Raw genomic sequence first — 23398 nt, 5'->3', positions numbered from 1 at the left:
CCCCTCACCTCTACCGCTTCGTCTTGCAGGGGAACCCGGCCGTATCCGGGCCGCCCCACCGGAGCTTCGGCCGAGGCGCCGCCTCGCGCCGCCGGCTGAGGGAGAGGGAACCCCGCCCCGACCTCACGCGCCCGGCCGCGGCCCCCGGCCCCCGCCAGGGGGCAGCCGCAACCAATCGGAGCGGGGAGCGCTCTCCGCCCTGCCCCGCGCGCCGTGACGCGCCTGGCCCGCGCCGCCGCGGCGCATGCCGGGGCGGCGGCGGCGGGACCATGGCGAGCGACTTCTACCTCCGCTACTACGTGGGGCACAAGGGCAAGTTCGGCCACGAGTTCCTCGAGTTCGAGTTCCGGCCCGACGGTGAGGGGCCGGGGCCGGGGCCGGGGCCGGGAGGGAGGGAGCGAGCGAGCGGGCGGGCGGGCGGGGGCCGCTCCCCGCTGCCGGGAGGACGCGGGGCCGGGCTGGGGCCCGCCCGCCCGCCCGGCGCTGCCTCGGCTGGGGGGGTTTAACGTCCGCCCTGTCTCCGTCAGGGAAGCTGCGTTACGCCAACAACAGCAACTACAAGAACGACGTCATGATCCGAAAGGAGGTACGGGGGAGGCGGCGGGGGGCGGGCGGCTCCGACGGGCCATGCCCGGAGCGGGGCTGGGGGCCGCGGGCGGGCCAAAGCGCAGGGTCCGTGCGAGCGGAGCCGACCGTCCATGATGATGTGCCGTTCGTAGGCTTATGTGCACAAGAGTGTGATGGAGGAGCTGAAGAGGATCATCGACGACAGCGAGATCACAAAAGAGGATGACGCGCTGTGGCCGCCTCCTGACAGAGTTGGCCGACAGGTTGGTGTACAGGGTCATTTCTAATAGCTGATCGAACGTTTATGTGTTAGCTCATTAGAAACATAAATGAATGTTTTCTTTACATCAGCATTGTTTGTAACCAAGAGGGGAAACAAATATTATTTTAAAAGCTGGGCATGGTAATCTAGTCATGAGAGTTAATGTCATTCACAGCGCTGCTGCATTCAACGCCTGTGTAATAAAAATGGAAAAGCCCTCATCTCAGTGCTTAGTTATTTCTGTAACTAATACCATAAAGCAGTAGTTTGACTTCCTATAATCTTATTTTTCAGGAGCTTGAAATAGTAATTGGTGATGAGCACATCTCCTTTACCACGTCAAAAATCGGTTCACTCATTGATGTAAATCAATCCAAGTACGTACTCTGCTTTTTTATGTTGCTGTTGTTTTTATGTAATGATCTATATGACAACTTGCTGATTAGCAGGTACTTGTATTTTATATTATTTCAAAGTACAGATCAGTTCCTGGGGGCACAAGTGCTCTGTGTTCCTGCGTAATGTACCAAACACTTTTAGACTGTGGCACTATGCATTATTTTTTCAGACTTGTTGAGCAGTTAACCTTCCTGCAGGAATCCCTGTTCAGGTGTACTCAAGAGTCTGAGATGAACTGTCACTGTGACACTGATGTCTCTGGAAGAACCAAGACTTCTGTGTTCCACCTAAGCTGAAAAGACTGGCTATTGTCGTTTGTAAATCCAAAGTGATGTTACTACTTGCTTTCTTGATAAAAATGCAGATTTTGTCAAGACTTACAACTTGCAAACTTGAACTGTAGACTGTTTTATCAGTCCATGCAGGATGAAAAAAAACTGGTAATGTCTAAGATGATCTCTGAAAAGTCTCCCTGTAGGCCTTGGGTTTTTTAATAGGTTACTTCTATAAACTGGTCTCTTAAAACATCAATCTGACTTTTTTTTTTCCTTCCTTCCATTGTGCACTGCAGGGATCCAGAAGGCTTGAGAGTGTTCTACTACCTGGTCCAGGACCTTAAGTGTCTAGTCTTCAGTCTTATTGGACTACACTTCAAGATTAAGCCAATTTAAATCAAATAAACATAAGTTTGTATTGCAGCATCTGTACGGGGGGAGTGGGGGGGAAGGGGAAGGGGGGGGGAAACGCTGTTTCAATTTTTCACTATTTCTGGCCTGAAGCTTTTATGTATGTTAGAATTTTTTTTTATAAACTGTCAGTGACTGTCGTAATAAAATGGTGAGATCTGTATTTTTAATTTATAAGTTCTGGTGAGAAAGTGACTTCCCAGCACTTCTTTTATCATGGTACATTCAGCGTGTGTTACTTTAGTTGTATCACACAAAGCTATATTTCACCTCTCTATCAGTAGAAAATGGAATTAAGTCTGGCTCTGTAAAATGACACTTTTGCCAGCTGTCAAGATAAACCTCTGTTACTATCCCGAGCTGGATATTCTGTGGCCAGCTCAAATATACAAAACAACCAAGAAACGTTGAACTACGTGATTCTTGGCGTCCCTGCCAACCTGGGCACCTGAAGCCCTGACTCTACACAGATAACTGGTTATAGCAAAGACACACGTCAACTTCCAAACAACCTGCTGCTGTGATTACCGCTTTGCTTTCAGAGCAGAAGTGGACAACAGGCCACCCGGGAGCCATCCAGGATCTTCACTGATACTCCAGCCAGCTTTAGAAACACTGAAAAGAAAAGCAATGTAGAATGTATTTAGTTTAGTTCCAGACTAGCACGTCTGTTGTGCAGAACTGATTAAGAGACTCAGAGGACCAAACACGTCTCAATTTCGAAATGGTAATTTTTGTAGAACCCTGTAGACTGGCACAGTGGTCCAGGGCTCCCTGCAGGCTCTGAGGGTGCTTCCCCACAGCTCTGCCACCCTGCGCCCTTTCTTTCCCTGGCACCTCTTTCTGTTTTTCCTAAATCAGTATCCACTGCGATTAAAAAAGGATTGTGATTAAATGACTTTTTAAGGTGGAAACACCTAACCCCCACTAGCTGTGCCAGCACCTCCTGCCTTTCCCCCTGCTCCCTTCCGCTCCCTCCCCACACGGCCCCGCTTCCCGACCGCCCCCCCGTTCCCCTCCTTCCCCCGCGCGGTCCGCCCCGCTCCCCGGGGCCCGGCCCGCCGCTCCTCCCGCCCGGGGCCGGGGCGGTGACGGGCCGCGCCGCCGGCCGCCATCTTGGCTGAGGGCAGCTCGGGCTTCCCGGCGGCTTCAGCGCGGCAGAGAGCAGCGGGAGGCGGCGGCCAGCTTGGCTGAGGGCACCAGTGCAGCGCGGTGGAGGGGGGGGGGGGGGGAAAAATAACCGACCAAACCCAGCGCTAAAACCACGCAGCAGCGGGCTGAACCCGCCAGGGCTGACGGGGGCGGCCAGGACAGCCCCGACAGCGCGGCGGCGCCGTGAGGTGCCGGGCACCCTGCGAGGCCATGGGGGTAGGTAGGAGCCGGGAAGGGAGCGGAGCCGAGGTGAGCCGAGCCGAGCCGAGCCGAGCTGAGGGCCTCTCTCGCTGCCTCTTGCCTTGCAGAGGATCGGGCTGCAGCTGCGCGCCACGCTGGAGAACATCACGGGGCTGCGGGCCGCGGGCGAGGACTTCCGATGGTACCTCAAGGTGCGGGGCAGCCGCGGGAGCTGGGACAGGCCGTGCCGGGCGTTCGGGAACTGCCCGGCGGGACACCAGGCGAGGGAGGCCCGTGGCGCTGGATGTCACGTCACTCGGCTAAAACGGGATGTGGGTTTTTTTTTCCGCACGGTGCAAGCGGGCTGCTACAGGAGCAACAAATGTGATGGTAGAAATCTATAGGCACGTATACGTTAGTATATGCATGACGTTATATGTGAGTTTGCAATAATGAAGAGTCTTTAGTACAAGTGTTGGGTGGTGCCTCCAGTGGTGAGGCGGTTGGTAATCCAATTCCCATTGGCAGGTAACCCAGGTAAACAGCAAGATCATAGAATCATAGAATGGTTGGGGTTGGAAGGGACCTTAAAGATCACCCAGTTCCATCCCCCTGCCCTGGGCAGGGACACCTCCCACCAGACCAGGCTGCTCAAAGCCCCATCCAGCCTGGCCTTGAACACCCCCAGGGATGGGGCATCCACAACCTCCCTGGGCAAACTGTGCCAGTGCCTCACTAAAGAATTTCTTCCTAATATCCAATCTAAATCTACCTTCCTACAATTTGAAACCACTACCTGTCATCCTATTGCTACACTCCCTCTTAGTACCTCCCCATCCTTCCTGTAGCCCCCTTCAGGTACAGGAAGCAGCTATAAGGTCTCCTCGGAGCCTTCTCTTCTTCAGGCTGAACAACCCCAACTCTCTCAGCCTGTCCTCATTCTTTTATGTCTGGACCATGCTTTGTACCACATTTTCCACCCCCTGTGCCGAAGGGCAGGCCCTGTGGGGCCACCAGACCCGCCACGTCGGGTCAGCTCAGCAGCCTGTTGCGATAGATGGCGACTGGTACCTGCCTCTGGCTCCTCTCAGCTGGGAAACGGTGGGATGGTGGATCAGGAGGGCTCACATCAGCTTCTGCGGCTTTTTAATCCCTGTTTATTGACAGCTTTAAATGCTCTGGTTTGTGTTTTATTTTTCAGCTGAAATGTGGGAACTGTGGTGAAGTTTCTGAGAAATGGCAGTATCTGCGCTTGATGGTATGTGTCCCTGTTGTAACCTGCATCAGAACAAAAATGAGAAATCAAACCTGCCTCTTACACGCAAGGGATATTAGTGTCAGGGATGTGACGACTTGCGCTTTAGATGAGATAGTATTTTAATAGATATATGCGTTCAGGAAATGTTGTTATATTCTATATTAAAAATATATATATATATTTGGAGACTGTTAACTGAAATATGCCGTTGGAATGGTGACTGTTGGTGACAAAGTATTTAGGTCTGCTTTGAAAAGCTGCCTTTCTGTAAAACTTTAATTAGAAAAAAAAAATTTGAAGCGATACCAGAATAAGTTTGTGGCTGTAACGTATTTCTCTGATGCTGATGGAATCTTTTTGGAGAAGTTTAGGTAATTCAAGTTGAGTTAAGCATGCTAAATTAGCATTTGGAAACTGAAAAAGCAAGATAACATTTGTCAGGGATAGGAGAAGGTTCTGTTCTTAGGAACAATCATCCCTTTTTGTTGCATACTCCTGAATGGTGAGAATGTATTTTGTGGAATTAATGGAACATGCCTATATGGACAAGACATAACTATTCATTATTCACTACTTTAAGTGTAGAACAGAATAATTTTTTGATAATCACAGCTTTCTGAATTATAGATCTCAGTAATTTAAAAAAAAGCCTTCTCGTTGCAATATTTTTAACAAGTTAAAGACCATTGTTGTAAAAACTACTTTACCTTTGCGGAGGTTTCCAGTGGCTCAGCTAGAGTGCAGTTAAAAATGATGTCGCTATTGTCATGGTTTTTAGGACAGTGCTCCCCTGAAAGGAGGCAGAGGAAGCGCCACTATGGTGCAGAAATGCAAGCTGTGCTCCAGGGAGAACTCCATTGGTATGTGCTTGAGGCATCATCCATTTTACACTTTTTCACCTAAGTTTATTTTTGAGTCCTCATTCTTGCTCGATACTGTTTGTAAAGAGCATTCACCGGGGATTTCTTTCCTTGTACGTGGGTGCTTGAGTTCACAACAGGTACATACTTGTCACCCTGCTCATGAAGGAGACAGCAAGGCCTCCTGGTGAGTTCAGGTTTCTGCATGAGCAAAACTCATATCCTTAATGTCATTTTACAAAAGCACATAATTCTTTTTGCATTGGTAGGGTAACAAGATGGTGTAATGTAAACTTCTCAGGAGAAGTGAGAAAAATGGAATTCTGCCTTTTGAGGGCCAACTACAGGAACTGCTTGGTTACTTTATTTCTTTTACTTTGTATAAGGAAATTTCTTTCTGAAATTAAATTATTATTAAATAATATAATTATTCTGAAATAAATCTGAAGACATAATTCCACTCACTTTTACACTTCTGACTTTTTTTTCAGATATTTTAAGCCAGACAATCAAACCTTACAACGTAAGTTTGCTTCTCTTTTATATAACAAGTGAAAGATGAGTAAGCATTAATAATATTTTTGAGTTTTTGCTTTATCATCACATTCTTCTTTCAAGAGCACAAAAAGCTGGTATTCTCCTCTGACATAAAATTGTCTGTGCTACATTTCATAAGGAAAACAGAAAACTGTATCACTCAAATTATAGGCAATTATATACTGCTTGTATTAGTTTCCTTCCGAAGGCTTCATTGTGGCAGATTAGGAAATTATAACTAATGACCACCTATTAAATGAGCCCTAGGATTTTGCTGTCACTTGGGACATCAGAGGTGATAGTACTGCCTTTAAAGCAATTCATTCCTAGACTAATGCTTGTCGCTGTCTTCCTGTGTTAGATGAAAACTGATGGTACTCTGACTCAATTATAGGCTGAAGACAGCGAGAAGTTCAAAACGATAGTGGAGTTTGAATGCCGAGGTCTGGAACCAGTTGACTTTCAACCACAGGTGAGTTCTTATTTGTGATTTGTTTCTCAATTTTTAAGAGCACTTCTTATAGACTCTAGAGTGATAAAATACACACTATTTTAAAGGGTATGGCTCCACCTGGGATGTCCTAGACCTCCCCAGTTTTACATCCTTTCCACAGTTCCTTCTTTTACTTCATTTTACCCCCAAAAAACCCCAAAACCACAAGCAGCAAACACTAACTGTTATAGATTGTGGCCCAATAATTGACAGGAACCAGTCCAATTAATCAAATTAGTTTATTAAGCAAGCGGCAACAAGCAAAACAGCGCTGGGCGGCCGGGGAGTCTTTGCTCCGCCAACGGCGCACACCCCCTCCCCGAAAGTAGTTGATTATATACTCTTCTGGTTCCCGTATATGTGTCAATCCTGGTATATTCCGTGTCTAAGCGACGTGTTGCTAGGGGGTCGGTCTTGTCCCGCCTCCTGATGGTCGTGAGACTGAAGGCTCCTCATCTTTATCAGTGTCCTTGGGGAGACTCTTTTCAGCTTATCTCACAAATTAGCTCTTCCCTTTGAAGTGTTAAAACACACCAGATGCCTGTGATTTAGGCCTTGAAGTGTCAAAGTGCCCCAGACAGCACACCGGATGCCTGTGATTTAGGCCTTTAGGTATCAAAGTGCACCAGATAACACGCTGGATGCCTGCGATTCAAGTATGTGAAGAGTCGAAACAGTGTAAGTTTTCACCAGCCTTTAAGAAAGCATGATTTGATTAACAAACATGATTCTATTTATCACACTAACAACTCTGGTATTCTTTGTGCCTTTAAAATCTAAAATTAAATACACCTTGGAGTTGTGTTAAACTGACATACAGGTGACTCAGCACTGCTCATTTGAGCTCATCTGAAAGGTCTTCACTGCGCAGGTCATTGCAAAAGGTCATCTTTCCCAAGGGGGAATTGCAGGAGTGCACCATCAGATAGCCACATTCAGGAGAGGGGCACTTTGCGTCTTGGTATGTCACAGAGAGCAAATGAAGTTCAGCTCAGGTTATGAACAGTCTTTGGTATAACGCCTCTAAAAAAAAAAAAAATTTTCTTTGAGATCTGACATCACCAAAGCCATAGGAAATGAATGTTGGCATTTTTCCGTTTGAAACTTGATGAGACAAAGGCTGAAGATTGACAGTGGTTAAAGACCGTTGCAAAGTGCTCCTCAAGGTCCAGAGTTAAAGGATTTCTTCAGGGCCAGGACAGTCTTCCCTGATTCATTTGCTTGTGCATGGTCATGCTGTATGCCAGCTAACTCCCTACTATATTTAACCTATTATTCCAGTCGGATTAGGTGTAAATAGAATGATAAATATAAACCTGCCTTATCCTTCCCTCAGACTGTGACACTGTGCTAAGAAACAGACCAAAAAAAGCTGATCCTACAAAGAATTCGGTATAAATAAAATCACCACTGCAGTGTTCTGCAGGAGGTCTTCTTTTATCTAATTATTTATTTATGTGAAGCCCATCTTTTTGAGGAACAGAATGGTTATTAGTTTATTCCTGTTTGAAAGCTTTGCAGACCTAGGAGCTTGCACTTCAAGGAAAATGTATGAGAAGGCCACAAAATGCAGGAGATGTTCATAGCTCTGCATCCTGGCTGTCAATTTTATTTTTATCTGCAGATCAAAGACTGCACACCTGTCATAAAGCTTTTAATTTGTCAAAGTTTGGTCTGTGCACTCTATTTGAGAGCACACTTCAATCCCTGAGCAGATATTTCAGTGACTTTTCTGATGCCTAAATGAGTAAATATACAGAGTTCTGCAGTTCCAGATAATTCTATAAACTGATTTATATTTGACGTGATTGAAGCCAGCCTGGCTTCTCCACAACCTTAGATCTGGCTTTCGATTAGCACCAAACAGGATAGGCCATAGCATTACTGTATCTTTTTTGTATTTTTTTATAGATATAATACACCCATACCTGAAGTCAATTTAAAGTAGCTTAATATTTGCATGCCATATTCAAATTATAGTAGTTTTCTCAAAAAAATCACTGGAGTCCGAAAGAGAAGGTATCCTTTGTGGGATATAAACCCTCTTTTCCTACCTAGTAGCAGCAACAAATTCAAACTAGGTACTTGCGTGTTCAAATAATGGGCTAGGACAATTTTTTCCCCCAAATTACTTATCTTTCCTGTTTAACATGCTTAAGTAGGTACATCTACTGCAAATTCTGATATGCCATTTTTGTTTCTACTTGAGCATAGTTCAAGTAAAGGCTGCAACTAAAAAACTGAGTTTTCTTTATAAAATTTCCTTTAAACTTTCTTAAGCTTCTACGCTTTGTGGCACAACCAACGGTTTCTTTGGTAACAAAGGCGTGACGTATCACTGCGGTATGCAGTCAGGGGGCAGTTTTGGTTCTTTGCTGTGTGTTTCTGCTTTTAGCCGCTGGTCCTTCGCCGGTCAGCAGAGGGCAGACGAGTCACTGCAGGTCCCAGCTCCCTTCGGCAGAGGTTACGCGTCTCTGCCCTGACGCCAAAGCTGTAAGAACGCAAGTCCGGCTGCGTGTCTGCTACAGCAGCTTGTAATTCCAGTCACATGGCTTCTTATTCCTTGGAGGGCTGGTGAATATCTCCAGGTGGCAAAACCAAGGCTTCTTTTATTTTTCTAGTGTTTGTTCTAGACTGCAGCTCTGCATTTTTGTCCTCCCATGATGCTGATCTCCCTCTGCACCCCTGACAGTTCCCTTGAGATGGGCTTCTGACAATGATATAAAGGCCATTATGCACACTGTGCCCTGCGGATAGCTGTCCTGTTGTTCCGTCTGCCACACTCTGTAGTTTATTCAACTCCCAAGTGCTTAACCTTCCATTCAAACCCCAAAATATTTTAAAATCATATGGCTTACATCACATATTCTTACACAGTTAAACGTCTGACTGGCACTATTGGGGATTTCTTTATCAAAAATGCAAGTGTAGATCCCTTGCAGAAAACCAGGAAGAAGCTATTTTTGCTTTTTAAATAAAATTCTGTAGTTAGAAATGGCAATGTAAGAAACCTTCCTATATGCTACAGAGGTAGCTGAGATTTTAAAATTTACTTTTAAAACTAATAAAACAATTTACAGCTTGATAACCGTGAACCCTAAAACAGGAAAGCTGTTCCTACAGAACATAGAAAAGAACACCTTGTTCTTGTGCTATACCCCACCGATAAACTATTTCCTTCCTAGTGCTATCCTTCCCTTCACCTCTTTAAAAACAGCAAAGTAACAACAGTGAAGAACTCTCCCATTTGAAATGATTGTTTGGGTATACTAATCTGTTCATTCCTTTCAGGTAAAGCTTGCCAGTAATTTCTGCACCCCAAATACAGGCTGCTCCTTCTCTCGAGTGTCTTGGACACTAATGATATTTAAGCCAAAACTATTAACTTTCTTCCACATTTTCTGATTTTTTTCTTGCACTGTAAGTTTATTGTGAAGCTATTTTATACATAATGCCGGTATGGATCCTAAACACAAAGCTATTAGTGGTTGGATGCTGCTACATAAACTTAGAAACTCAGGTTTAACATTATCTAGAATCCTTGGAAACACCTTTTTGGCAGGAAAAAAATACAGAAGCAGTGTTCCCTCATTTGACTCTGTGGTTGCTCAGACTGAATTTTCTCAGTTCACAAACAGGGTCACAACCTTATATTGACCCTTACCCAGGAAAGAGCTTTCTAAAAACTCTAAAAACCTAAAAATCATTCTTTCTACCTAATGTAAAAGAAATACAATAAAAGTTTGTGCTGAGTTACTTTCTTTAAACATATTTTTTCAATGATATTTATTATTTTCTTGGTCTTAAAAACTTATTCTTAAAAACTTACTGCAAATGTGTTTTCAGGCAGGGTTTGTTGCTGAAGGTGCAGAATCTGGCACACCTTTCAATGACATAAACTTGTTAGAAAAGGTACGTTCTCTCAGTTTCGTTAGAAAATCTGATCATCTAGCTTTCTTTCCCTAAGTCGCTAGTCCAAAATACACACCCTGCACATGCAAGAGACAAGTTTTGCCCTTTCATGCAGGCATGGGAAGGTCATAGCTGGAGAGAGAAACGAAATCAACTATGAACAACCAGCATTACTAACAGTGTCATTTTAGAAGTGCGCCTTTTATAGCTTAGCAGCTGACAAAGGTAGAAATCCAACTTTTTCTTTTAAGTCACTCAGGAATTCCAGAGAGCAAACACCTGGAATACTAAATGTCTGGGATTATTCAGAGTGTTGAACTGATTTTTCTAGGAAGGTGCCTGCATTTTTTTCTGTAAGCAAAAATATTAAAAAGTAATATAAAGACACCGTCCTTCAAAGCTCAGGGTAACGATTCCAGCATTGCAAATCTTCCTTGGCTGTGAGCAAGGATCTCAAGGTCAAATCTGTTCCCTGGTATCCTACTTGGCAGGGATCTGCTTGTCTGCTTACCCACCTGACAAGGGTATTGTAAATGATAGATAATCCTTTCATCTGCCGTGGCTGTTGTCCACTACAGGCCGTGGACTATATATGAAAAAAAAATTGTTAAAATAAAAACACTGAGACTGAAGCTCATTTAATTTCAGGTCAGTGCTCTGGCTTCTCTCAGGTATTAGAACGTAGCTTAGTGACTGCACAGTGCTCTCCACAGAAATCTAAGACCCAAACTTTGAGAAAGGCTTAGTTTCAGTTTGAATTCCAGTCTGTGATTTAGATGCTATTGCATTCTGTCTTCTGTGACTAATAATGTGAAATCTTATTTCCTATAGGATTGGAATGACTATGATGAAAAAACAAAGGAATCTGTTGGAATCTATGAAGTTACCCACAAATTTGTAAAATGCTGAAGTTCATACCCCTAATAAATCTTGACATGCTTACTGATGAAGGAGCTGTAACCATCAGAGACTGTTTCCTGCGAGTTACTTTTCACATGGCTGTACTGCAGAAATGGAAACCTAAATTGTACTCACTTTCTCCAGGATGTCCTAATAAAATATTTTCCACAGAGCACTTTGAGATGGCCTCAGTATAAACTGAAAATAGTATATACGCTTGACATTTTTCTTAATGTTGTCTTTTTTGGGAATATATATGGTTGCGATGGACTGTAAATTACTATTCTATCAAGAGAAACTACTTGGACAACTTATTGCCTTAAAGTTTTTAATAGCCTATCACCACGAAGTACCCACGTTTGATTCTCCAGCATAAGCAAGTAAGTTTTTTTCACCCACCACTCCTATCACCAGGAAGTGGCTGAGTATTACTAAAAGACTGCGTTAACTGATCAAGTGAAAAGGTTCATCTTTAATAGCTTTCAGTCAATTCAAGTAAAGACCCTGAGGTGAGTTTACTGAGAACTCATTAAGCTTGACCATTACTGACACACATAGCTCTTACAATCTTCTGAAAATCCAGTTATCTTTCTGAGAGTGTCATTAAGTAAACCTCACTTATTTCTAGTTGAAGACAAATGTACTTCTTGGCAAGTGTGCCAGCTGTTCTCATGTTTAAAAAAAAACAACAACCAACCAAAAACACAAACGCAAAAACCTTTAGTGAACTTCATTCAGACTTTTGGTCTGATTGTTTCCTTCATCCCCCCCAAATGATCACCTTCCTTTCTTTGTTTAAACGAACAATAACAATCACAGTAAGTTTTAAAATAATTCTTTTCAACTGAAAACTAGAACAGCATATTACAGGCTGCAGAAGAAACAGCCATGACTAGGAAAAGATTTTGGACTTATATATTTAAAGCATGCCGCTCCCCTTCCTAGCATCTGCACTTCATGCTTCAAGATACGGTATTGCTTACACTTACTGTGATAAAGGAAAAAGACACTAGGAGAACCTGGAAGCTGAAATATCCAAAGGAAGAGTAAAAGCAAGGAGGTTTCTGAGCTTCTGAACCTAATCTGTCACATCCAACCAACGTGCTCAGACTTTATGTTCTGCTGATATATTTGGTTGTCCAGGACACACTGGGCTGTGCTGAAAGACATGAGCTGCATTAGCTTTACACTGAACTGCAGAGGCAGACGCTACTGTGCTATTCAGCTCCAGAGTAAGAAATGTCTTCCCAGAAGAAAAAGACTGGAAGTCAAGAGGGTTTAAAAGGCAGAGGAGTTCAAGTTATACATACCATAATGAATTTTGTGCAGCAAGGGTTATCTCATGCAAAGGGCATCTGTGTTGTAATCCCAGCAACTCTGAGCACCTTTGGCTTCTTAACCAAAAAAGGCCCCTTCCCCTTTTGCTATCACCCACTTTGTAGCTGGCAGAGTCCCACCTGTGAACAGCATGCGAGGAACCTGTCTGCATCAATGTTCACAGCATCGTTAAGTTTTACTGGTGTCTATGCTCAAGCTCCTGCAATCCTTCTGACAGTTCTATCAAGTCTTAGTCTTCAGAATTTCTGTGACAAGCCCCATGCATTAAAGAAGCAGCTCTAGGCACTAAGACTGGCATTTGCTACAATAAATAGTCAAAAGTCGTAGCTGACAGAACAAGGAGGAAACAGGAAAATGTTCTGTTGAGGTTACTTTCCCACAGTAAGAGGAAGTTTGGAAAGAGAGAACCCCAAAAGATACAAAGTTCAGCGATTTTTCTTTTTTAAGGCACAAGAGCACAGGTCTATGTAGCAAAACAAAAGCAGGTTATTGGACAGACTTCACATCTGGAAAGGGAGAGCCAACACTGCAGCATGCTTTGCTTTCAGCAGTGTTCCTTTCAACCTCTGTAAAAAACATGAGCTATTGATAAAGGGACTACCCATTCTGTCTAATTTTGATATGGCAATAAAAGAACTTTGTAGTTATTAATAGACAGTTTTATTACAATACAGTCTTTTCCAGTCAATTTAACAACACGGTGATTGCAGGTTACTTAAAGCCTCCCACTTCATTTTTTGTTTCTCAAAAAGCTGTTACAGTGGAAAGGCTTCAAGCAGTTGAGGCACAATCAGTTCCAGCATTAATTCAAGTTTAAAGAGAAAAGTTAAGTGTGATGAGTTGGTAAGTGAGCTTACTGCAAGAGTGCAAATGTAATCACTCTTTCACATTTAAAATTACTGCATATGGTTGGTTTTTTTAAATCAAACGGTTTAAGAGCGGTATCACAGTGCTGTTGTCTGTCCCAACATTCATGGAACATAGATGTTCCGAGTTCATAAACTCGGTAACAATGCTTTTTATTTTAAATAATGTGTTTAAGAACACATGTATCTGTTGGAACAGATCGATCTGTTACTTAATTTTGACATTGTGAATGTCTGTATTTCCTGAAACATGCACTCAAGGTCTGTACTTGATTTCTTTAAAATAGGTCTAAATTTCATAGTGAATCTAACAGTATTCAAGTTCAACAAAGACAAACGAAGCCAATTAAGCTGGGCGGTCTCAGCCACATTGAACACTGATCAGCGTACCAATTAGACAGTCTGCATTTTGTACTGCAACTGTAAAGTGTTCTAATGTTTTTATGTCTAACTACCAACTTTCTTGCCCTTTAAAACATTAAAGATATCTTCTAGTGACTTGTATATACACTGAAGGTATTCTTTACCATTCCTAGTTGGGTAAGAGGAAACATTACAACCTATCCAATCATCATGTACCTGATATCCTACTCCAAAGCCATCGGACACCACGGGGCCAAACCCCCCTAACTGCACAGCTGGGCTGACCAATGTGCTTGTAGAAATGATGTTGTGATTAAGGCGAGCATAGGCTTGGTCTTGATAGAAATCAGGCAGTGCGATACCTTTGGATAACGCTAAATAGCGCAAGCCAAAGAGATGTCGGTCAAATCCCTGACCTGTTAAAATAAAATAACAAGTATTAGAGAGATGACTAATTTTTGTGGGAAGTAAACTCACTTATTTTGACATCACATCATTTTTCAGCCACAAAAGAGGAGGTCTACAGAACTGGGGTTTATTTTCATATTTCAGGAAATTATTTTTCAGAACCCAGACATTCTGCACTTGTAATAAATGTATCCTAGGGAATGAGGGCTTGCTGTTTTACTGCTAGCCTCAACCAGGAATCATGATAGTAAAAAAAAATGCAATGTTAACTGGCAATTTTAATAATACATTGCATTCTTTGATTAACTATTTATCCAAACGTACCTATGTTGTTTAAAACAGAGAAAGGCTTTCCTAAAATTTATAAATCTAAAGAGGAAAAGGATCTTGTATCAACAAAAGGAGACAAATTTTAGACTCCACGGGGTAATGTTAAACAGCCAATTTTACTGAAACAATACAACAAGTTACGCTTCTGGAACAGACAATTTAAAAGAAAGCACTTAGAAAAATGCCAGTAGTATCACAGCCAAAGAATCAGTTTGATTTGGAAGTTTTTAAAGCCTTCATCCTCTGCAGGGATAAGACAGTAACTCCTCAGACAAAGCGGAAGTTCTTGGTTGCCCTGGGGAGTACAACAAGCACTAAAGTATAAGAGATTCTCAACACATTCTCAGTGGAGTGGGAAGCACAGAGGCACTCTCCTCCATCAAGGAATGAGTCTTAGAGAATGCCTTTTAAACTGCAGCTTTCTGCTACTGTTTTTGTCAAGTTTACATTAACATTAGACCTCCATCAAAATTAAATTATTTAGTTGTGAAGTTCCTGTTTACAGCAACCTTAATAGACATTTTGGTGCAAAAGCAAGAGTGTTTGATATATTCCTACTTACCCATAGCAGCTTCTTTTGTCAAACGGCCATGGTATTTTGAGCACTCCACTATCAGCTTCTGAAGCTCTTCTGTGCTATGCTTAGACAGTTCCCTGACAAAAGCTTCCGAACATTTCTTCGTATGGATAGAGGCAGGACGTATAGTTTCTGTACGACCATGTTTGAAAGCTGCAGTACTACAAGACTCATATGTAGCAACAGTCTGATTGTATTGTCTAAAGAAAGCCATCTGGAAGGCAAGCTGAGCCACAGCATCTGGGCTTACCTTCTTCTTCTTTAGAAGCTCCTTGCCCCCTTCATGGAACTGAATCAGATTAAGGGACAGTGCTTCTACGCTGGCATCGAATTTCTGTTTGGCTTTTGTAATTCCTGCTTTTAAGGCATCATTTAGCTTAAAGTCAAGTTTCTGCACTGCTCTAGAAGAGTCTACTGAAGCAGGCTGGGACTGGGGGCTGATGGCTGGTGCCTTGGTGCTATCTTTAAAAACCTCGTTCTGGAACCTGAGCACAGCCACACCATCTCCCCAGGAATGTTCAAAATTAATTCCTGCAGTGCCATCCTTAGTTATAATAAGATTAAAGGATTTGTCATACCAGCGGTTAGCACCATCTCCATGCAACATAGTGTGGGACAAATGCACAAAGTCTTTAATGGGAAAGTCATCTAAACTTAAACAGAACAGAGCAGAGTCTACTTTTTGAAGAGCTTCTTCATTGCCATTATCCAGTAGATTCTTTCTCAGCAATGCCCACGTATCTCGGTTTTCACTGGAGAGGTAGCCAAGAGGAAAGGCCGGGGCTGGACTGTTGTCGCTGAGGATGTATTTCAAGTGTGCTTGTATTTCTGAAGGTTTCAACATATTTCCATCTCTATCAAGAACATCAAATACATAAAAATTCCCATTTCTCTGTACCAGTAAATGTTTTGCCTTTTCATCTGTATAAAGCTCATCTCTGTTGAGTTTAGGCAGCCGCGTAGAATTGAAAAGCCTGAAGTACTGAGACATATCTAGGGGGTATGCATTGACCATGTAGGCACCAAACCAAGAAAGTGAAGAAGGCACAAATCGGATAATTTTTTTAAAGATCTCAGTGTCACTTTTTTCCGGATTGAGGTGAAAAACCTCTGGTTCAAGAAGACCAGCCCTGAAGGTCTTCATGAAACGTATAGCAGAAACTGTCATGTTCGTAGCTCGTATGAGCTGATCGTTATATTCAGATTTCGGATCAGGATTAAAAGACATAAATGCATTAAAATTCAAAACAACAGGTTCACGTGCTTTTAGGTACATGTCAAACCAGGGACCTGAAAATGGAGAGTTGAAAAATAGGTCAGAACAAAAAAGCAGCTTACTGAGTCAGACCAGAAGTTCATGTAGTCAATATCCTGTCTCCAACAGTGATCATGAATAATACCCCTTCAAGTTCATACAAACAAGACAAACATATGCAGTGATTCCCCCAAGGATTCTCCCAACCTCCAACTATGAAGAAAGGTACTGTATTTACTAATTGTAAAAATGCTGTGTATGGAGCAATCCATATCAAAAGCGTAAATGTCAGCAGCAGCGAGAGACAATTTCCAAGTTTTCCGTATGGCTCAGTGATAAACCATAACTCCCACCACATACAATGGAGCTCCCTAGGACTGTACTTTGGTGCACACCTCACATCTGGAATGGAATATGCCTTTACCTATTCTTAAGCTATTGATTTCTGCAACTCTCTGTCACTGAGGGCATGCTTCTCTTTAGAACCATATTTATTTCTGATCCAGTGCTTTGCTCATTCCTGGCAGCACTCCTCCATCAACATTTGCTGTTTTACATTTCCACCTCCTTCCTCTTTCTATCCACTAAAATGATGAGCACAGGCCAAAACTCTTGATACCAATGCATTCCCATTGGTCTCTCAAGCTGGCAAAAAGACGAGGTTACCGGGGACCTTACAGTTATTTTTCCAGGCCTAAAACTGACTTCAGAAAGCAGAATTACATTTGATACCCACAGGTCTTTTAGACAGTCTGTCAGCATAACAAGAAGCATGAATGTGACCCAAAGGTTTTGTGCTTGACAAAACCAAGGGAATCAATCATAGCTGTAAAAAGCAGTCACACTTTTACACCTGTTAATGAAACGAAAATCCAGGGGGCATACACAGAGAAGGCATTTTTTAGGTAAGTTCTATTTCATTATCATTAGCAAGTTCAAACTCAGCAAGCACTGGTATTGCACACTGAGTGGATACAGACGAACGAAGCAAGCGCACACCAACTTCATCTCAAGGCAGCCACTGTATTAAAAATTATTATTCCAAGCCTGGATCGGTCACCAGTAGAACCTTCTAGCTGGGCTGTAAGAGGGGCAAGGGGTAACTCGAGGACCTAAATTACAACTTTAATTCCAGGTCCTTAAAGGCTAGCCTTCATCTACAGTTTTAAAACCACATCTGTCAGCGTCACGTAGCCTTTTAACCTTGGACTTGAAAGTCCAAGGTGGAGGCAACTATACCTACTTTCAGAAACCAATTTCAAGTGGAACAGGTCTTTCATGAGGCCTAAAAAAGAATAGTAACTAAACAAACAGGAATACAAACACCCCACAGTTCACAGACACAAAGCAGCATGCTGGTTAGTGTTGACAACACCATAAACCCACCAGTTACAACACCAGATGTTGTTCAACGTGAACGGAAAGTAAAAGATAACAAACCGAACAGCAGCTTTTGTGAAATGATCTGGTATTCTCTACAGAACTCGTGGTAGCTACCACCCTTATAGGTAGTGTCAACAGATAGCAAGGACAGAAGCGCATTCACTGGGCAACATGCAAACTTCTACTTCCACAGGTATTTGAATACTTCCACCTCTGTTGCTATCCACCCAAATACTTTCATAAGCAGACACTTGTATTTTTAAGTCAATGGAAGCAATAATAAGGAAGAATAATAAAAAGCTATATGCACACTCTCACTCTCTTAATGTGTTTTTCTTTATTCTCATCTTCCTCTTTCTGTCGCTCCTTTTGTTTTGCTCTTTAGCACAATATGGTTTTGTAGTTTTGGGGGGGTTTAAGTCCAGAGCACTGTCCACCTCTGCCTCCCAAAGCTTAGTCATATTTTCTGATCCCCCCTCAGAGTTCAGTTTTCTTTCTAAATAACTTGGAATTATTTGAAAATGATTGCTTTGGTTTCCTTAAGGAAGTTAGCAGTTAAGCTACTCTATTAGACAGCAATGAAAAAAGAAAAAAGATGAACGCCATAAACTCAAATTTAAATACAGTAACTCATGAAAAAGCACCGTTTCTCCAATATCCACCTGCCCAGAATTCTGGTATATACAAGTGAGATGATGGGCATTTTTCTTTCCATCAGAGACTCAGAATTTGCTCAAATACAGTCACAGGTAATATTCACAGTACGTTATTCCAAGTTTACAGAGTAGAGAACTTAATGCTACAAATAAAATAGGCTGAAGCTTATAAACTGCCTGTTATCAAGCATGATGATCTACAGACTCTGTCTATATCCAATAGGCCAACATACCTGTGATATAACTAGTATGCTTGTTCTGATTATCTTGAGCAACCAGTTGCTCATGCAGCTCTCTTCCAATTCCCTTTTCAAAGTGATGAGCAAGTTCTTCAGTTTTCCTACAGCAATTAGTAAGAGACAAAATGCTGTCAGAAGTCCTATTTTTTATATATAACACTTGGCTTTGAAGCAGCACATGATACTGCAATACGCATATCTTGTTTGTCCATACCTGAATTGGTCATCATTTAAAAGCGGTTTCTGGGCATTCAGATATCTCGTAATTGTATCTTCTAATTTGGGAACCGGCAGTCTGAAGGAAAGGGAAGAGACATGTGCTTTATAAACAATAGTACTAATGAAGCCTGTTTCTTACACAGCCGTCTCTCTCTGCCTCCCCTCTTCCCTGTCCTTCCTTTTATCCCATATTATCCAAACAGCTCAAAAGCTTCCTGTGGAAGATGAGAAGAAAGAGAACAGATGGACATATGTCACCACAGCATAAGGTTCTTGGAAAAGAAGGCAGAAAAACAACTTGACCGTCTGGTTCCAAAGGTATTGCAGTGGAGGTTCTCAATAACTTACAGGGAATACAACAACATGAACCACCGCAAGGAGAAGCAGCTACTTCGGAGGACGGTTTAGTTCCGCAGCCACCCCTGCATCGGGACCTCCCCTCACTGCTGGGGCTGAACATCGACTCTTCCTTGCAAATTTCCTAACCAGTATCTTTGTCATCTTCTTCTCACCCTAAACACTAAAACGCTCTTTTTACTATAAAATAACCCTGTTACACTCACGGAAGCTACTTTGCACCCTGAAGGGATGTGTCAGTAGTAGGCCTGTAGTCACATTTACTCTTTAAAAAATAAAATCATTCCTGTCCGCTGTGATTTAGGCAGAGCACGTACAACACGAGGCGAGTAGCACCCGCCGAGCGCGGCTGTTCAGACCCGGGAGGGAGGGCATTTCCCCCCCCCCAGCCCTGCGGACACCCGAGGCCGCCGGCCCCACACGGCCGCCTGCCGCCACCGACCTCCGCCCGCGTCCCCCCGGAGCCCCGGGCGGCCACCCCGGGGCCGGCAGCCCCGGTCGCTCCCCGGAGGTCGCTCACTGCGGGCCCTGCCCAGGCCCCCGCCCGGCAGCGCCTCAGAAGGCCGCGGGACGGGCGGTCCGGGAGGGCAGGGGCCCGGCGGGCGCAGCAGGGAGCGGAGCCGCGGCCCGCCGTACCTGGGCAAGCTCTTCTGGTAGTGCATGGTGGGCACGATGCTGCGGTGCAGGTACTCGGCAGCGCCCGCCGAGCTGTAGCCCCGCCGCCAGCCCGCCGCCGCCCGCCGCAGCAGCAGCTGCCGCCGCGCCGCCATGATGCCCGCGTCAGAGGCCGTGAGGCGCCGCCCGCGACGCTCCCCTCGCTGCCGCCCCGATGGCAGCCGGCCCCGTTCGGGACGAGCTCACAAGGGCCCCCAGCGGAGGCGGCAGCTCGGCAGGTGGCGGCGCCTTCGCACCGGAGGGACTGGGGTTGGTTCCCCGACAGCCGCCCGGGGAAGGGACGAGGGGGGAAGCAGCCAAATGGCGGCCGGGGGGTCCCCCAGCCCGCCCCGGCAGCGGCGGCTCCTCCGGCGCACGGCCGTCCGGGGGCGGGGGGGGAAATCCCAGCGGTAAAACTCAGGGTTGCGGGGAGCTTTCATGAAGCATTTTAAAATTATTATTTCATTTGGAAAGGGTATTATTTGATGCACGCTACCGAGGTAGCAAAGTTACCTGGTGGTAGAAAATGCCTGGAGTGGGACGGTGCGGCATTAGTTCAGTCCTCTTCTATATATGCATTAATAAAATTCTCTCTGATCCTCTTGTTTTGAGTGTTTTTGTTCATGGAGACTCCACATACTTTTTTCTCCTTTTTTTTTTTTTTGGTGTGTGTCGGTATGTCTTCCTGGCCATACATTATTCATCTCCTGCTCCAAAGAGCACAGTTTTATCTCTCATGAGCTCTTTTACTCATATGTGAGCATGTATCAACAAATACTGTATCACAGTGTAAAATACAATATTGTAAACACACAGTTTTGTTGTACTCTATGGAATATTTTCCATAAAGGCACTAAATAAAATAACCCAGAAACCAAAGAAATGTTTCAGGCAGAACGCGTGGCACGGTGAACGGTTATGGTGGTGTATTTTTATCAGATACTCACTCGCATAAAAATCAGCATTGGGATTGAATGCGGGCAAAGGAAAGGAAAGCAATCCCTGTGGCTTAGTCCGATAATCCTCTGAAAGTAAATTGGCCCTACTCTAATCAACATAGTGGTTGGAGAAAAAGTGAAATCATTTCACTTCCAAGATAATAAATGACAAATGCCAGAAGGTACCCTTGCGTGCCTGAGTATACAGCTATTTTCTGACCGATGCGTAGCTCTTAGGCTACTCATTCAGCCCTTTCTTCCCATGAAAACAAAAACCCCAAGCCTGCTTTAGTTAATGAAGTTCAGTTTCACCTAGCTTGCCCTGTTGTGATAGTCCAGTTCAAAATGTTACCTGCTCTGCCCTTCAGAATATCTGCAGTAACATTGATTACTTTTACCCATTTGAACGCGTGACTCGCACTGTTCCCTTTCCAGGTTTGGATGTCCAGATCCCAAACCGGGGAGACCGAGGAACGCACTCAAACACCATTTTTCTCCCAGGAGTGTCACTTTGTTTTCAACCGGTCTTGTTTTAGAAATACTACTGCATTCTGTTCTAATTTTCCAGAGCCCCCTAATCTTCTTCCAGGGTCTTAATGATGTAGTCGATAATAGGATTGTTGGTATTAATTTGGAACAATAATGCCAGCTGCTTGCTTGGTGGCTATTGGCAGAGGGGTGACCTTGCAGGTCAGCTAAGCAGAACTGGAAGTGCTTTGATCTGATCTATACAGAGCTAGAGCTGTCTACCCAAACAAGAGGAGCCAGTGAATTCTCTCCCCATGGGATGCTGATTCTTCTCCAAAGAGCACGGAGGACAGCATGGCAGTGGGTTTTGATGCAATCCTCGCTCGGATCAAGGATGTTTGTAAAAGAAATGGTTTGCTCATTCTCTCGGTGTTGTCGGTCACCATCGGCTGCCTTCTCGGATTCTTCCTGAGGACGAGACGGCTCTCCCAGCAGGTATGTGTGGCACGGCCGTGTTTCACTACACAGAAAATACCATACTTACGTAACAAAAGACATAGCAACTTGTGGGACTTCAGGATTGGACTGTTGAAGATAAAACGCGTGTATGTGTGTTTGTTAAATTCATTTAATTTCATTTGTTTGTTAATCTACACTGTTCTTTGGGTCTTTTTACACATTCTCAAACGATGCGTTTGCAAGGGCTGCTGGTCTTTAAGACAGCTAGTGAGTCTAGCATAAGCATATTATAATGTTGCAAGTAGGGGTAATAATAGTGGGTGGGTGTTTAGCTAGATGAAATGTAGCATCTAATATAGACCCGTAAAAAAATGGAGGTGCAATATAGTCATTGGATTTTATATTACCTTGGAACATGTCCGTCTAAAGAAAACACTGGGAGGATTTTTCATCATCAGGTGTACAGAGGTACAGATGATTATATTACACCATCGGTGTTTTGTATTGATAAATTTGAGATTTGCCATCATTAACAGACCATTAAAGGCACTTGGGTTTTCTCCTCCAGCATACTTCAGCTAAGCTCTTTGCAGGTACTCGTTTCTTTCTGCTGTGTCGGTCAGACAGAAGAGAGGGGGCAACTTGCATTGCTGAATACATTGTTTGAGCATAAAATATAAATCTCAATTAAAAAATATGGCACTTAGTAAATGTGACTAAACTAAGACAATTCTTCATTCTGCTACTGCTAACTGCAGTCTGGACATCTTTTATGTCCGATCAGTAGCTTCATACATCTAGCAAAACACACAAAATACAGAATGAAGAGATCATTCAGGGCAACCTATTAACAGTAGTCCCCAACAGATGGCATATTTCATTTTTGTCTTCCTTTGTAAAGGAACGAAAAATGTAGTGTGTTTTTGTTGAATTACAACACAATATGTAATTAATTAATTTTAAAATGATCTTTTAAAGCCTACTATCTTTGCCACCTTATATACCAAAGCTGCAGATTTTACCAATGTTATCCGATCCAGAGCTCTAGCAGGACTCATGAAGACAGACAGTCTTTATCTCAAAACAATAAGCATCTCTCCATGTATTTCTAGGAAATTAGTTATTTCCAGTTTCCTGGTGAGTTACTGATGAGGATGCTGAAAATGTTGATTCTCCCACTGGTTGTCTCAAGGTAAGTGAGGACAATGATTATTCCAGTAACTTTTTAAGTTTCCTAAATGAGACATGGCATCACCACTATTTTGGGTTTAACTGAATTAATGTCAAAGTGCCAGGACCATTACTGACTGCTGTATATTCGTATTTTAGTGGAGCTATGAACATATTTTTAATCAATAGGAACATTTATGCAATACCTCATATAGGTATTATTTTCTTTAAAACCCATATTGTTGGTTTTTTAATTGACCTTTTTTTCTTTCCTTGTAACGGGAGGACTTTTCGCTTTAAGCTGACTTGAAGTTAAATATATAGAATAAGTAAAGCCTACCTTAAATCTAAACAATTTAAATAATACACCATTCAAATAAGATGAAAAAGCACTGTTAATTTGAAGTCCTCTGCAGTACTTTGAGAGATGTGCTGTAGTATGATGAATATTGAAATAAAACCAAGATGTCTCCAGTGAACTAATAATACGTACCTGGCTTCAGCTGGAAGTG

General features: G+C 43.3%; 4 protein-coding genes across 11 annotated transcripts in view; 3 read left to right on the top strand and 1 right to left on the bottom strand.

The window, feature by feature from the left end:
* Positions 1-217: 217 nt before the first annotated feature.
* Positions 218-1958, top strand: MAGOH (mago homolog, exon junction complex subunit). Its single transcript, XM_054211329.1, has 5 exons — positions 218-357; positions 528-586; positions 720-830; positions 1124-1206; positions 1800-1958. Exons 1-5 carry the CDS (start codon positions 270-272, stop codon positions 1897-1899), a joined length of 441 nt encoding a protein of 146 aa, XP_054067304.1. The 5' UTR covers positions 218-269; the 3' UTR covers positions 1900-1958.
* A 1036-nt stretch (positions 1959-2994) lies between these two features.
* On the top strand, positions 2995-11378 carry CZIB (CXXC motif containing zinc binding protein). Of its 5 annotated transcripts, XM_054211323.1 has the most exons (9): positions 2996-3282; positions 3375-3458; positions 4448-4504; positions 5283-5364; positions 5856-5887; positions 6296-6373; positions 8790-8887; positions 10241-10306; positions 11138-11378. In XM_054211323.1, exons 1-8 carry the CDS (start codon positions 3277-3279, stop codon positions 10290-10292), a joined length of 489 nt encoding a protein of 162 aa, XP_054067298.1. In that variant the 5' UTR covers positions 2996-3276; the 3' UTR covers positions 10293-10306; positions 11138-11378. The 5 variants fall into 5 exon arrangements, with proteins under 5 accessions (XP_054067300.1, XP_054067298.1, XP_054067302.1 ...); XM_054211325.1 differs by lacking the exons at positions 8790-8887; positions 11138-11378 and adding an exon at positions 9686-9814 and having other exon boundaries at positions 2995-3282; XM_054211327.1 differs by lacking the exons at positions 10241-10306; positions 11138-11378 and adding an exon at positions 9686-9704.
* On the bottom strand, positions 7149-20129 carry CPT2 (carnitine palmitoyltransferase 2). 4 transcript variants are annotated; one of them, XM_054211322.1, is made up of 6 exons: positions 19834-20128; positions 18836-18916; positions 18616-18722; positions 15074-16378; positions 13990-14189; positions 7149-7417 (listed from the first exon to the last, which is right to left on the bottom strand). In XM_054211322.1, exons 1-6 carry the CDS (start codon positions 19965-19967, stop codon positions 7391-7393), a joined length of 1854 nt encoding a protein of 617 aa, XP_054067297.1. In that variant the 5' UTR covers positions 19968-20128; the 3' UTR covers positions 7149-7390. The 4 variants fall into 4 exon arrangements, with proteins under 4 accessions (XP_054067297.1, XP_054067295.1, XP_054067296.1 ...); XM_054211320.1 differs by lacking the exon at positions 7149-7417 and adding an exon at positions 8884-9104 and having other exon boundaries at positions 19834-20129; XM_054211321.1 differs by lacking the exon at positions 7149-7417 and adding an exon at positions 10944-12663.
* A 1482-nt stretch (positions 20130-21611) lies between these two features.
* Positions 21612-23398, top strand: part of SLC1A7 (solute carrier family 1 member 7) — a 54899-nt gene continuing 53112 nt past the window's right edge. The window contains exons 1-2 of the mRNA XM_054212531.1: positions 21612-21752; positions 22829-22908. Coding sequence (XP_054068506.1) covers positions 21612-21752; positions 22829-22908 — 221 coding nt within the window. The remainder of the gene's footprint in view (positions 21753-22828; positions 22909-23398) is intronic.

The sequence above is a fragment of the Rissa tridactyla genome, chromosome 8 (assembly GCF_028500815.1).
Source record: "Rissa tridactyla isolate bRisTri1 chromosome 8, bRisTri1.patW.cur.20221130, whole genome shotgun sequence".
Classification (NCBI taxonomy): Eukaryota; Metazoa; Chordata; class Aves; order Charadriiformes; family Laridae; genus Rissa; species Rissa tridactyla.
The sequence above is the reverse complement of the archived record's forward strand: the minus strand, read 5'-3'. Positions and strand labels throughout refer to the sequence as shown.